Source organism: Zootoca vivipara, chromosome 17 (genome assembly GCF_963506605.1).
Source record: "Zootoca vivipara chromosome 17, rZooViv1.1, whole genome shotgun sequence".
NCBI lineage: Eukaryota > Metazoa > Chordata > Lepidosauria > Squamata > Lacertidae > Zootoca > Zootoca vivipara.
This window is the reverse complement of record NC_083292.1, coordinates 39,931,669-39,947,106: the sequence shown is the minus strand read 5'-3', so window position 1 is coordinate 39,947,106 and position 15,438 is coordinate 39,931,669. Positions and strand designations below refer to the sequence as shown.

At 47.6% G+C, this 15,438-nt stretch overlaps 1 protein-coding gene across 1 annotated transcript; it reads left to right on the top strand.

The window, feature by feature from the left end:
* The first annotated feature begins 4,458 nt into the window (after positions 1-4,458).
* Positions 4,459-10,805, top strand: C2CD4D (C2 calcium dependent domain containing 4D). The gene is made up of 3 exons (XM_035099330.2): positions 4,459-4,670; positions 7,233-10,260; positions 10,768-10,805. Exon 2 carries the CDS (start codon positions 7,323-7,325, stop codon positions 8,394-8,396), a length of 1,074 nt encoding a protein of 357 aa, XP_034955221.1. The 5' UTR covers positions 4,459-4,670; positions 7,233-7,322; the 3' UTR covers positions 8,397-10,260; positions 10,768-10,805.
* Positions 10,806-15,438: the final 4,633 nt, after the last annotated feature.

Genomic DNA, 15,438 nt, shown 5'->3' with positions numbered 1-15,438 from the left:
TTTGTTCCAAACAACAAGACCGTCCGTCAGGGAAGGTGGTACGTGCTTCTTAAAGAATAAAAATAAAGAGTTCACTTCCCTTTTCGTTCAGTCCCGATCATTCTTCTTTCTCGATGTAATATTCCCTCGAATCTCTTATCACTCAGCAGCTTCTCCCCCTTTTTAATTTCCACATTAGTTAAACTTTTAAAGGTCACTTGTAATAATATGTATAGGGTTTTAAAATTGGATAGTTAAGAATATAAGATTCTGTGGGCGTGTATAAATTAGTAAAAAAAATGGAATCAGAAGGGGGAGTTGGAGGGAAGTCAATTAAGATGTATGATTTTGATTGTGGTGTTTTGTTTTGTTTTTGGTTTTTGTTTGGTTTTTTTGTTATCATAAAATTAATAATTTGTATCACACACAAAAAGTTGTAACTCCCTTTTTTCTTTTAAGTGTTTTATAAAAACGCCCCTATTTTTCAAAAGGAAATTAACCGCCCGCCAAAAGAAAACATTAAAGCTGTTGCTTTCGTCATTTGGTAAACGCAATATCCTCTCAAGTAAACATTCTGGATCTTGTGGAGAACGGGCTCCGCTATGCCAGGTTTCAATAAACATTGCCCAATTCTGTCTCGACCTATTAAGTTTCTGGGTTTTCTTTCCCTCTTCAATAGCTTATCAAGGCTGAGGTCACAGGTGCCTCACAGGTGAAAATGATCTTGGCAGGTAAAACCCTTGGAGGAGTGCCGGCTACTGAGAGGTGGATGGAAAAAAGCACCGGCTGTGGGAATTGTAGCTGGGTAGGGAATAATTGGCCTGCTAACAGCTCCCAGCACCCTGAATAAACTACAGTTCCCAGAATGCTTTGGGGTGTAAGCCATGACCCTATATATACACAGGTGTGTGTGTGTGTGTGTGTGTGTGTGTGTGTGTGTGTTTCTGTTTTACAATTTAAAATACTCATTTTAACATTAGGGTTGCCAGACTCAATAGAGGACAGGACTTCTGTGCCTTTAATTGCCCTGCTCTCTTATGAGTCTGGAAACCTTAAAGAGAAACCAGCAGACCCTTTGTTTAATTTCCAAGCAAAGGATCTGCTGGTTTCTCTTTAAGGTTTCCAGACTCAAAAGAGAGCAGGGCAATTAAAGGCACAGAAGTCCTGTCCTCTATTGAGTCTGGCAACCTTATTTAACATCCTTAAAACATCAATGACTTCCCTTCTTCTCTTTCCCTGGTTCATTTTACATATCATAAATCCCTGCTTATTTTCAAAAACTACGACAAACCATTCAGTGTTCCATTATTGCATCCACCAAAACTTATTTACACTGTTGGATTCATCTCAATGCCACCAGCGTTTTCAGGTGTACACAATTATTTCCCATATATTCAATAAATGTTTTCTGATCTTCTCTAAACGTATGTTCTTCTTGTTCTCTTATTCTATACGTTAAGTCTGCGAGCTGAGCATATTCTGTCAGCTTAAGTTGTCATACTTCTTTGGTTGGGAATCTCGCTCGTTTTCCATTTTGGGGCTAACAAAATACTGGCCGCAGTAGTAGCATACATCAATAACCTTTTTTGACACCTGGGGATTTCAGTCTGAATTATCCCCAACAGAAAAGACTCTGGGGTTTTGGGGGGAAAGTACTTTTAAACAATTTTTTTTCAATTCATTATGGATCATTTCCCAATACTCTTTTACAAGTCCACCACACAGGAAAGAACGTTCGCTCCACCCCTTTACCCCTTTGCATCTCCCCTTTACATCAAGAACATGTTACCATGTGTGTCAACCCACGCACTGCTGGCTGACATATGATCCGATCTCCTCGTTCGCCGACTGTTTACCAGCTCGGATTTCCTGAATAATCCCCAAGGGTGGTGGCTGTTGCCTTCTGACTTGAGAAACAAGCCCCCATTGTGGAGGAGATTGTCAGCCACGCCTTACAACTGAGGCACCCTTGAGTGCGAGAGACTCAGACGCAACGCATGTCTAGATGTCTCAGGGCAGCTCCCTTTTCTGTGGCTTCATTTCTGTTTGTGGTTCTTGTTATTCTAAATGATGTTTTTTGGCCCACTTACGGTATTCTCGAGAGAACATGGGACAAGCCCTGATGGAGCAAACGAAGGGCTTATCTTGTCGAATTTCCTGTTCCCACAGTGGTCAATTGGATTCCACCAGGAAGTTCACATGCAAGAGGCCTCCTGAACTTTCTGGTTTTGCCAGAGGCCTCTGGAACAATAATAGTAATTTTATTGTTTTATTATTTATACCCTGCCCATCTGGCTGGGTTTCCCCAACCACTCAGATGAAAATAGGGGCGTCCCAAGGAAAAGTGAAATAGGGACGTCTTAAGGAAAAGCAAGACATTCCGGGATCAAATCAAACTGGGACGGCTTCTGTAAATCCAGGACTGTCCCTGGAAAATAGGGACACTTGGAGGGTCTGGGACTAGATAACAAACAACAACAAATAGATGGGACATTGGCTCTTGTTACAGTCTTAGTTATTTAATTTGCATTTATTTCATAGCTGCCAAGTTTTCCCTTTTCTCGCGAGGAAGCCTATTCAGCATAAGGGAAAATCCCTTAAAAAAAGGGATAACTTGGCAGCTATGATTTATTTATTACATTCATATGTCACTTTCCCTCCAAGAGCTCAACCACAGTTCTCCCACTCACCCCTCCCCCATTTTATTCTCGCAACAACCCCAAGAGGTAAGTTAGGCTGAGAGAGGCAGTGAGTGGCCCAAAGTCACACCCAGTGTGAGGATGGGAGCCGCGGTCTCTCAGGTCCAACCACTACACAACGCTGCCTCTCTTAATAGCAGAGCTCATGTACTCATAGGGGAAGAAAAAGAGCCCGGCTGGATCGGACCAAAAGCCCATCTAGCCCAGCACCCTACTCTCCCAGTGGTCCGCGAATCACCTCTCCCCATCTCTGATTAGCAGCTAGTGGTATTCAAAGTCGTGCACTGCCTCCAAGAGAGGGCAGAACATAGCCACCATAGCTAATAGCCATGGAGAACCTGGTCCTCCATGAATTCCTCCAATCCTCTTTTAAAACTGTTACTGTATAAGAAAAACTGCTCCCTTTCCCTTATGGGGTATTCCAGAGCCCGTATAGAGTCCTCAAGTGGGCTCCCTATCAGTAAGAGAAAAATAACAGAGGGCAACCAGAGTTTATTGAGAAGCAAAGCAGCTAGTAAGCCTGATCTTTATTAAACTGTTGCAATAGTGTCCCCATTCCCCACACGCAGGAGGGAGGAGAACCGAGAACAATGGTGCATAAGCCCCTATATAGACTTTTGAAATTGCCCACCCTGTAGCCCAAGAACACCCCCCCCCTAAAACATCATATGTGCATCACAGAAGGAGGCGGTCTTCAGCAGAAATTTGAGAGTGTTGCTTCTCTCCTGTTTGCCAGAATCCCTGCTAATGCCTTACTTGATTGCATTTTCTGGGTAGCTGGGCCATTCCTTTGAGATGGTAAATACTTAGTTCCTGGATCTCTTAAGCATATTGAGAGTGTGCTCAGCTTAACAGATACTTGCCAGACTGCATTTGAAAAGGGAGGTGTAAGCCCCTACAGCCAAAAGACAATTGGAAAGCTTTTCCCATTTCCTTCCTCCTTGCAGAGAAATACTTGAGGTCAATTTGGGAGAGTTAAGATGGCTTCAGGATTGCTCTCCTGTACCATTTCATGTGCTTGCCTCATACATTTATGAACATTTATTTTATATTTGAAACCTTAGAATTCTTATAGCAATACCATCCAACTTGGTAGCCATTGCTGCCTCTTGTGGGAAGAAATTCAATTGTTTAACTGTGAGCTTTGTGGAGAAGTCCGTCCGTTTGTCTCTCCTGAATCTTCCCACATTCGGCCTCATTGGATAACCCCATTGGGTTTGAGTGAGGTGCTGTATCTCGCATCAAGGAGTTCCGCAGCGGAAGGGAAGCGCCGTTGCTTGAGGCGAACACAGTCAGAATGGAATATGGTGCCTTCATACAGCCCTAGTACATTGTCTGTTCCTATCTCTCCAGTTATCCAAATACCCACTGGATAAATGAGGCCACACTGTCATGCGCCAAACCAGAGAAGTGAGTTGCTTGAGCTGTTATGTGCCAAACAAACTCCCCTTTACCGCATCGTTTCAAAGAGGCAGGAAGGACTTGCCGCTAAAGTATTTGCAAACATTTGCCACCGCTTGGAAGAATGATTCCTTTGTGCTAAGCTACCTAGCAAAACCAAGGCAGGCGACGTGCCAAAGAACCGGGGAGTAGGGAGAATATTTCAGTCCGACACTGAATCCAGAAAGGTCCCAAGAAGATAGATAAGCTGTCATGTCGACGGAACTGGACACTCTGTATCGTAGGCTGGAGTTTCCGCCTCCCTCCAAATTGTGCACCCTCCTCAAATGTACTCTTGAGCTTCTTAGCACGCTAGTGGGTTTAGGAGAGAGAGAGAAAATGAATGGTTGTGTTTATCCAGTCTGAAAGCCCTCTAGTGGGAAACGGAGCAACTCGCTGTGAGTCACACAAAAGAGTGACGTCGGAAAGCCCAAGGTATAAACAGCAGGACGGAAAGCTTGTCTGATGCCAGCTGGTCTCCCGGAGATCCGAGGAAACGAGAGGGGGGGATTCGAGGAAAGGAGAAAGGGGGACATGAAGGAACAATGGCAGGTAATTGGCTCTGTTGGGCTGGGTTGTGGGGGGCAAGGCAGCTGGAGAGGTTTTCCCAGGAAAGAGGGAGAAAGAAAAACTCAAGACGTGGTAGGGATAACTTTTTCTTCCTAGCAGACAGGTTGTGTGATGTACGATGGACGAAAGCAGACATGCTTGAGCCTGGTACCTTGCAAGGCTGTGTGTGCCAAGAAACTCCAGAGGTGGCCAGCTCTACAGATCATGAAATTTTTCACCTTTTATCTATTTTGCATTCTGTCGTGCATCGTGCACACACGTCTATGCAATGGCAACGCCGCACAAGGAACTTTGAATGCTCGGCCTGCAATGATGGGAAATTCCATTGCACCGTGTGGCTTTTGAGATTTCAGCGGGAGTCGGGACTCATTCGCAAACATCAAAAGAGTGTTTCTTGGTGGGAACAAGGAGTATGAATTTGCCTGTTTCTAAAACGGAAACGAGAGGCGGGATTCTGCACCAGGATCTGTGCTCCCGCGGGTAAAACCACAGCGTATGTATGTTTTGCCCTGTTTAGAGTTTACTAGGCTCATCGGAGGCATCCAATTTCTGGGACCACAGAACGTAAGGCATGCCATTGGCCACAGCTGCCATTCCACTGGGTTTGAGGACAATTATGAATGTGCAAGCTGGAATTTCAGGCACACCTTTTGAGAGAGCCTTTCATTTTGGGTCACTTTTCACATTTCTATGAAAAGGTCTGCAGGACTACCTTGAGGGACAAGGGAGAGGAAATATGTCCCTGTTGCCAAGATGGTCAGGATGCTCTCCTGCTTTGCAATGCGCGTCCCCTTGTGGTGTGGTGACATAAATGACCAGACCACAAACCAGCCAAATCTGGGACTTCTGCTTCACGATTCTTCATATATCATTCCCTCTAATAGCGAGCACAGCTGGCGACCACGGACAGGATTGTAATCGTAAGGATGTAAGAAGAGCCTGCTGGATTGGGCCAATGGCTCATCTAGCCTGGCACCATAGGTGCCAACTCCTAGGGCCTTTTTGCGGTGGCTCCCCATTTTTGGAACGCTCTCCCCAGGGAGGTCCGGCTGGTGCCTTCATTAGACACCAGGCAAGAACATCATATCCTCCAAAATTTCTCTGGTGAAAAATTCCATAAGAGGAAGCCCTGGTTTAAAACAATGAGGACTAGAATCTTTGTGGAAGGGCCATAGCTCATTGGTTAGAGCAGTCACTTTGCACACAGGAGGCCCCAGGCTCAGGATCAGCCTCGACAAGGAGATACATTGCTCGGCTTTTCGCCCCGTACAGAAAGAGCTCTGGCTTCGAGTTCCCTCCTCCTCCTGACATTTGAAAACTTTTCAGAGGGCCCAGGAGAGCAGAATGACGTCAGTGGCAAAGAGCTACTTAGCTACGCTCTGACAGGCAGCTGGTTGAATGACTCCGTTACAAGGTGCTAGAGCCGCCTTTCAGCTTTTGCCAGAGGCAATGTCTCTCGGAAGCAAAGACCACGGGGTCATGGGGAATAGAAATGGCACTGCCCCACTTTGCAAAGAGGCTTTCAGGTGGCCAAATGGCTTTGAAAGAGGATTGGACAAATTCTTTCTTCACGGAACTGCGGAACTCCCTCCCACATGAGGCAGGGGTGGCCACCCCATTAGGACAGCTTTAAAAGGGGACTGGGGAAAAGGCCACAGTGGCTCAGCTCTGCCTCCACCGTCAGAGGCCATAAGGCTTCTGAATGCCAGTTGCCGGAAACAGCAGGAGGGGAGAGCGCTCCTGTGTTCAAATCCTGCTTGTTGGTTTCCCACACAGGCATCTGGCTGGCCACTGTGAGAACGGGATGCTGGACTGGATGGGCCACAGGGCAGATCCAGAAGGGCTAAACTTAGGTTCTTATGAGTGGTGATGAAAGGGGTTGTTCAGGACAGTTACATTTAGTGACGCATGTGAGAATCAAAAGCAGTTGTGTTTGGAGGAAAGGAGGGATTATGAAAACAAACAAACAAACAAACAAAAACAGGGATTTATGGGAGTGTATTGGTGGGCTGAAAGGCAGCAGTTCCAGGCTGATTGTCAAGCCTGGAACCCAGCATCTGGTTTTGAATTTGGCAACCTGAAAGAAAAGAAGAGTTTCTAGTCCTCATGGGACCTGAAAATGCTTTGTTCTTTGCCCTCTGTCAAGTGAAGGGCTGGGTGCTTCCCCATCCTCTCCAGCACCACTGCCTCCCAGAACCAGGAGAGGGTTGAAAAGGGAGGAGCAGGGGACATTTCCATCCAGGCGTAGTCTCTGGCTGTGTGTGCGTAGCCCATTGGGGGGGAAGGTACATAACTGGGGGGGGGGGGTCCCTGTTGCTGCAACTGCTCCATAGACCTCCATAGCTGCCTAGGTATTTGGAGCCAAGGAAGTGTCAGCTTTGACCACAAAGAGTTAACTATCTGCCATTTGCAATTCTTTGGTTCGGAAGTGTCCTTGACACCCTCCAAAACTGCAGAAATATTGGTTGTGTCCCTGGGACTTTGGCCATGGCAAATAGTCTCTTCATCTCTCAGATGCTAACCATTTCCCTTCTTTCTTTCCAGACCACCCTGAGAGTCCTTGGTGCTCTCGTGGGGCCTCTGCCCTCCAGCCCGCTGTGAATTCTCCCTCGCCCGACCTCCGCCTGCCCTGAGATGTTCTCCAGAAGGAAGCCCCCTAGCCCCTGCCCTGCCTGCCCCAACGTGATCACGCCGGACAGGATCCCCACCTTCTTCATCCCTCCCAACTTGGCCAGCCTGCAGGGGCAGCGCTCGTGCAGGAGCGACAGCCCCGACGGCCGCAGGATCCTGACCCGGCCGGCCGAGCAGCACATCATCCAGGTGGAGAGCCCAGAGGAGGGGGAGCTCCAGGCCGTGGGGCGCCTCTACAGCACCTCCTCCATGCCCCACCTCGCCAGCCCCGCGGGCTTGCCCTTCCTGCCCGAGAGCCCCCACACCCGCCGCCGGGAGTCCCTCTTCCATGGCGGACGCCTGCCGCGCCGGTTGCAGGGGGGCCGGGTCTCCTCCCCGCCGACAAGGCCTCCCCTGCAGCCCGGTTTAATATTTGACAGCGACACGGCCTCCTCCACCGAGACATCCCCTTTCAGCTCTCCCCTGATGACGCGGCCTCTGAGTTGCCCTCCGTTCTGTCCGGCCTATGGGCATCGCCGAAGATTCGCCTTCTGCTCCACCGACGTTGGCGCTGCCCCGCGGCCCAGCTCCTTGTCCACGGAGGAGACCAGCTCTGCAGACACGAGCCCCAGCTTTCCGCGCCGGGAGACGGATCCCCCCTGGGGCTCCCCTGCCCCGCTGCCCCTCTTCCCGCTGGACCTGATCCGTTGCCACGAGCGGCTCACCAAGGAGGTGGTGCTGACAGTGAGCAAAGGCGGGCGGCTGAGGCTCTCCAGCGAGTACCTGCAGCCCCAGGGGCGCCTCCGCGTCCGGCTGGTGTGCGCCGAGGCCTTCTACCCTCCCCACTGTGACCCACGGCACGTCAGCTGCTGCGTCTCCTTGCAGCTGCGGCCCGGGGCAGGCCTGAGGCAGCGCAGCGCCGTCGTCAAGAAGAGCCGCAACCCCATTTTCAACGAGGACTTCTTCTTCGAGGGCGTCTCCCCGGAGGAGCTGTCCAGGTGCAGCTTGAGGCTCAAGGTGCTCAACAAAGGCTCCGGCCTCCGGAGGGACGTGGTGCTGGGGGAGTGCGACGTCCCACTGGATTGCCTGCTGCCCTGAAGGGGGCGCCGGTGGGCAGGCAACTCCCCAACAGCAAGTGGATGCTGTCGGCAGGAAGTCGGTTCAGTTGGCGGGAAGAGGCCTGGGCAATGCCCCGACAGGAAGTCGATGCTGTCGGCAGGAAGTGACTGCCATTGGCAGGAAGAGGCGTGGCTTCTCTTGCTCAGGGTCTTCCATCTTAACAAAGAGGGTCTTTTTGCCAGCCCGGGTAGACTTTTGTAAGAACACAAGAAGAGCCTGGTTGCTGGATCAGGCCCATCCAGTCCGGCACCCTGCTCTCACCATGGGCTACCCAAGGCTTGCGATGGGAATCCCACAAGCCCGCTCTGCCCCCATTGTGTCGTGGAAGACCTCTGGGCTGCAGCTGGATGGGTCGTGTTTCAAATCAATCTGTGGACGGTGTGAAGAAACAGCTCTTCCTGTGTTTTGAGCCAAAGGGCTGCGTTTGAAAACAACAACAACACCACCACACACACACACACACACACACACACCAAATATTTCCAGGGGAAAGTGGGGACTCTCTGGTTACCACATCCAGGGTCATGACTGGATGCCAACAGCAGAGGGAGCTGTCGGGCTACACTTTCTGGCACTGCCACAAACACAGCAGGACAAGAAGGAAGATCTGCAGTTTTTGAGGTGGCCAATTGTTGGGGCCAAGAGTGAGGCCCTCTGGGGCTCCTGACACTGGCCTGACTGGTCCCTCAATATGAACCACTGGAATCCTCTCCAAGCTAGAAATGTGTGTCTCCAAGGTGACACACTCTTGCATTGTAGGGGGTTGGATCGATGACCGTCGCCGTCCCTTCCAACCCTACAGTCTTATGATTCTGTGATTCTCCCATCGCTCCTTCTAATGCCAAACTCAGGAGGCAAGGGCCAACAGGATTGCAGCCAGAGTGAAGCAAGAGGGGAGGTGTCAGAAGGAACTGCAAGGTCTACTTGGTGCGAAACCAAAGGGAAAACACACATACTGGGGGCAGGGAATACCCAAGCCGTTCAGCATTGGGGCAGGCTGTCTCAGGAGGTGATGGGATCTCCTTCATGGGATATATGTGAGCAGAGGGTGGACAGCCATCGGCCAGGGATGCTGTGGTCACAAGATTGTGCCCTGAGCAAATGAGAGATTGGGATAATGGTCTGCAAAGTCATCTAGCTCGTTCTATTATTCTGCTCCCTGCTTGGAGAGAATGGCCAGCAGGCACCCAGAACAAACACCTTCCTTTTGGGTTGCCAGATTCTTACGTCCATTTCCTCCTCTCATAAACTATCGCCATGCAGGCTACATGACCCTCGGGGTCCCATCCAACTCTCTGATTCTATGTTTTCCAAGGGTTTGAAATGCAGTCGGAGCTTGGAATCCGTTCCAGAAGTCCGTTCCACTTCCAAAACGTTCAGAAACCAAAGTGTGGCTTCGGATTGGCTGCAGGAAGCTCCTGCAACCAATCGGAAGCCGCGGAAGCCTTGTTGGACGTCCGGCTTCCGAAAATAGTTCGCAAACCGGAACAGTCACTTGCGGGTTTGCCGCGTTCGGGAGCCAAAACGTTCGAGAGCTAAGCTGTTTGAAAAGCAAGGTACGGCTGTATTTCAGAGCACGTGTTGTGTGTTTCCCCAAGGATTCTCAAACTGCAGCCTGCAAGCTTTCATTCAGGTGGCCCATGGTGTGCCTGTGAAAACAACAACAACTGCAATTAAAAAAACCACACAGCACCTAGCACAACATGTTCCGGTGGCTACAACAGGCTGAAAAATCATTAAGTGGTTCTGCAAACACCCTCGGCAGTTTTCAAGAAGACGTTGGGAGGAGAAGGTTTGGGAAACCGCTGTAGCAGAATGTGTCTACATTAAAACATGACCTATGGTATTTATTTGTTTGTTTCATAAAATTTACACACGACTTGATTGTTTTTGTTTGTTTTTAAAGAAAACGCTCCAAGCAGTTTACAACGAGAATAAACAAGGAAATCAAGGGGGGAATGCAATACTTTAATGTATACAAAAGTTGTATAAAATGTATACAAAAAGTTAATATACCCTAAACAAGATTAAAATTCACACTGGCATTTCAAAGGGCCTGGGGTAGACTAGCCTAAACAGGGAAGGTGCCTGCTTGAAATCAAGAGGCAGGGAGTTCCAAAGTGTAGGCACTGCCACACTAAACAAGGGAGTTCTCACAAATGCGGAACAGGGATTATGTGGTACCTGCAGCGGTTGGTGGCAGTTCTGCCGATCAAAGTGACAGTTTTGCTGGTGCCCGCAGGCTTTTCATTTTCAGTGCAGTCCAATATTTAATTTTTTTAAAAAAGAGGAGGGTTAACTACCAGGGTGGCAGGAATTAATCGTGTCTCATCCTTGCCTCCTTTAATAGCCTGCAGGGCCCCTCTGTGGCCGATGGGTGACGCAAAGGAATGCATTTAAGACTGCAGCTGTGCCCAGGAAAGGTGCAGACCTGAGTCTTCTGGGTCACCCCAAAAATCCAGGTGAGGGCTAGGGAAGAAAATCAGCTCCTCCCAAAACCACCAACTGTCCAAACTGCAGAACTCAGAAATTCACACATTGCCAAACTTTACGAGGCACCAAAAAGTGTAGATGTGTGTGTGTGTGTGTGCAGAAATGGAGGAAGGTGTGTCTATTTGTGAAAATGACAGTCAAAAATGCAAAGAACTTCGCAAATGTCTCTTGCAAAGAGGTACATATCAGGGTAGATTACATACAAAACATTTGTGCGTTTTAGGAGAAAGGCATCGTGAGATCCTGATGGATTTTCAAGAGAATTTATAGATCTATAAACATCAATAATGCTGAAATATGGCGAACGCCACTCAAGACTGGTGGAACGGAAATCCCAGAAAAACTGAAGTTGACGGATTCATTCCATCCTATTTGAGACACAACAAGTTCCCTGCCAACAAGTGCATTGAGTGTATCTGAAGAAGTGTGCATGCACACGAAAGCTCATACCAATGACAAACTTAGTTGGTCTCTAAGGTGCTACTGGAAGGAACTTTTTAATTTTATTGAGAGGAGAGTTAAACAACTCCCTCTGCCCACTGGGATCTCGATAGTTATTGCCCCTCTCCGTCTGAAGCTTTCTACGTTTAATTTTTATTCCCAGAAACCACAAATGGATTGAAAAGACACATTTGACATTGCGGAATAGTTTGGTCTTAAGAAATGTCGGCCCTCTTTAAAACCCTAAGCGCTGCCAGGCAGCGTTGAGGTTACTGAGCGCGAAAGGAAACCAGGGTTTAGTTTCCTGCAAGCCCTTTATAAACCCAGCCTTTGCTCGCAACCAGGAGGATGGGCGTATTGCTTTGTTTTCAATGCTATAGCATCTGCTTTGCATGCAGGAGGTGCCAGGTTCAATCCCCGCATCTCCCAGTGGCCTAACTCTGCAAAGCCGGCTTCCTGCGATCCTGAAACCCGTTCTCCCAGTTTGCTTGAAAGAGAAGCCATGTGCACCTTCCGTTTCTGGCAGAATTGCGGGAGCATGCAGAAAAGTATATTCCACCACCGCGGAAAACAAAGGCCGGACAGATGGTCTAATAAACCTATATAAATATTGATTCTGCATCAGGTGGGCTTCCGACGCAGGCAAGTTTCCATTGCGTGGGTAAAATAAAATGTTTTAATGGATTGAGGGAGGGAGGGTGGAATGAAACCCGGAGATGTGTGGAAACTGATTAGAGAGGCAAGTTTGTAGCGGAAGATTCCTCATGTCACCAGAAGTGCCACAGAAATCAGATTCCTGAGAACTGAAGCTTTAACAACAACACACACAAAAACTTACAAAGTTTCTAGTCCATTTGATGGAGAAGATCGGCATGAAAGCCTGTTGGGTGATACCGACTGAAATTTGAAAAGAAAGTGGGTACATAATAGGTTCCAACACTAGAGGGCAGTCCTCTTTAAGTTAGGGGAAAGAGTCCAAATAAAAATGCAGCTCTATGAAATATAGAATCTTAGAGTTGGAAGGCACCCAAAGGACATCCAGTCCAACCCCCCTGCAGTGCAGGAAACTAAACTAAAAAGTTCAAAATGCTATGACCTTTCCCCACAGAGGAGGTTCTCCAGCCCCTTGATCACTGTCTTATCCTTTATCCTTATCCTGCAATATCATTTTTCTTTTCTTTTTTTCCTTTTTGTAAATTTTTATAAATCTTTATTAAACAATCATCACAAATTTACACAACAATTTGCCATATTACAGTTTATGCACGAACACTACACAAGAAAAAGAAAAATACAACGGAAAAGGAAAAGGGGAAAAAATGAAAGTAAGAAGGATAAAAGAAACTTCCGATTGTACTAAAAAAAAACTAAGACTCATTTGTTATTTTTTACACAGTATCGTATTATTGTACTTTGTTTCCTTAATTTCCTTCAGAGAAATATTCTTAAGTTTGTTGTCTATACATTACAATAATCATTTAAGGTCTGCCAGAAGGCTTTTGCTATCATAATAGGTTTTCAAATATTCTTTAAATACTATCCATTCTTTATTCACCCTCTAAGTCTCCCCGTCATTCTGCAATATCCTTTCTCAGGTGTGGCGACCAGAACTCTATCCAAGTCTTCCAAGTGCAGTTGTACAGCATTACAATATTGGCAGGTGTTTTGGGTTTTTAAAAAAACCCTTTTCTAACAATCTTTAGCATGGGGTTCTCCTTTTTCACAGTGTACTGCTACCGGTAATACAAGGTTCCGTTCCAGGTCAGTCGCCATTGTGATTCCAAGACACAGCCTTCTTTTAAAATTCATAATTTGCACTGCAGGCAGGGAGGATGATAATAGGGCATCTAACACCCCCACCCCCCCAAATAGACTTAGGCCCCTTCTGCATTGTACATTTAAAGCAGTATCACTCCAATTTAAACAGGCATGGCTTCCTTGAAAGAATCAAGGGGAGGGTAGTTTGTTGGGAGTTGTTAGGAGCCCTCCCAATCCCCCCTACAGAGCTAGAAATGTTGTAGCAGTTTAATTCTCAATCTCTCTTCCCAGGTGACTCTAGAAATTGTAGTCTTGTGAGGGGAATTGGGGGAGGGTGTCCTAAGAACTTGGCACCTTTAACAAACTCTTCTTCTTTGGCGATCCCTCGTAGCCGAGTAAGATTGTCTTCCATAAACACGGTTTTAACAATGAGTCCGTGACTGTGGAGGCCAATTCTGGATCCACACGTCCTTCCACAGTGGGGACATTGGTTTCCAGCCAGGAGTTGATCACGGTGTGGATTTGCCAAACGTCCCTTCCTCTTAGCATGTTTCTACCTTGCATCCTGAGTTCGAGTGTCTTCAAAGTCTATGACACCTTTGGTAAAGGCTGTTCTCCAACCGGAGCACTCGCAGGCCAGTGTTTCCCAGTTGTCAGTGTTTATACTACATTTTTTGCCTAGAGACAGTCTTTAAACCTCTTTTGTTGACCACCAGCATTACGCTTCCCATTTTTAAGTTGGGAATAGAGTAGTTGCTTTGGAAGACGAGAATCAGGCATCCGCACAACATGACCAGTCCAACGAAGTTGATGTTGAAGAATCATTGCTTCAACACTGGTGATCTTTGTTTCATCCAGTACACTGATATTAGTTCAGCTGTCTTCCCAAGTGATGTGTAAAAATTTTTGGAGACCCCGTTGATGGAATCTTTCAAGGAGTTGGAGATGGCATTTATAAGTGGTCCATGTTTCACAAGCATACAGTAAGGTTGGTAGTACAATAGTTTTTGGTTTCCCTGCGAATGTCCCGGTCCTCAAACACTCTGCACTTCAATCAGGAGAAAGCCACACTCTCAGAGCTACAACTCCCAGGATTCTCTGGGGAAAGCCATGAACTGTTTTAAAGTGGAATGGTAAAGTTTTAACTGTGTAGTTCAGATGGAGAAGATTTCCCACATGACCACAGCGAGAGAGAAAAGGGTTAATTCCCCCCCCCCCGCTTCACGCCTGCTGCAAATCTGATTCTTTTCAGCCTCCATCCCTCAGTCATTTAAAAAAACAAAACCACCTGCCATGTTAAATGCATCTTTAACATCTGCTGTGTGGCCCTGACTCACTCCAGGGAGGAATGCAGGAAATATGTAGGGAGAATGTTGTCATGTCATTTTCTATCACCAGATGGAAACCTTGGACCAAGTATTTCAGTGACGGGAAACTTGTGTAAATTCTTCAGCAAAGACTGGTGTTTATTCTTGGCCGATTCTGCTGCCTCCCTGTACCCGGGCAAGGTTGGCAGCTTTCAGCTTGGCAAATTACGGGCAAGGCAGCTACTCCCTGTTTTTTAATGGGGGTAAAAAGTGCCCTGGGCATCTCAGGGTTTCTTCTGACCACAACAATGCCCTCATAAGGACCAGTCACACCACTTTTAATTGTCAGATGCGGAGTTAGGAAAACAGGTCACTGGCACCTAAGGCAGCTGGCCAAGCTATTATCTCAAAACTTGCTGGAGATCTCTATTTTTGAAATGGGGATAACTCTTCGCCCACTTCACCTGGGAGGAATTGACACATTGCCGCTTCTTCCTGCTCCGGTGGACTCCCGCTGCTCGTGACATTCGCTGAAATCCATAGTTATCCCTGTTGCTTCCTTTGAAAGAGACCTGCTTTGAAAACGGAAGCTGTGGTTGAGCTAAGAGATGTGCATCTCATGTGTGTGGACGGTGTTACACGTGGAGCTCAGATAACTGGAGATATGTGTAGGGCAGGGATCCCTAGACTTCGGCCCTCCAGATGTTTTGGGCTGCAATTCCCATCTTCCCCGACCATTGGTCCTGTTAGCTAGGGATCATGGGAGTTGTAGGCCAAAACATCTGGAGGGCCGCAGTTTGGGGGTGCCTGGTGTAGGGAAATAAATCAGGGAAGGAGCCGTGGGTGAAGACATCCTTGTCTTCTAAAAGTTATGTAGTTCTTTATCTCTTTAACATCTGAAGGGAGGGAATATCATCTCATGAGTTATTGCCCCAACTCTATTCATTATTTTCATTGCCATGATCCTACACTTTGTCGACGGGAAACTCCCCACCAGAGTAGAAATCATATATCAAACAGAT

Bases quoted from the DNA above. Each gene is read 5' to 3' on its own strand.
- C2CD4D (XM_035099330.2), top strand. From the start codon at position 7,323: ATGTTCTCCAGAAGGAAGCCCCCTAGCCCCTGCCCTGCCTGCCCCAAC.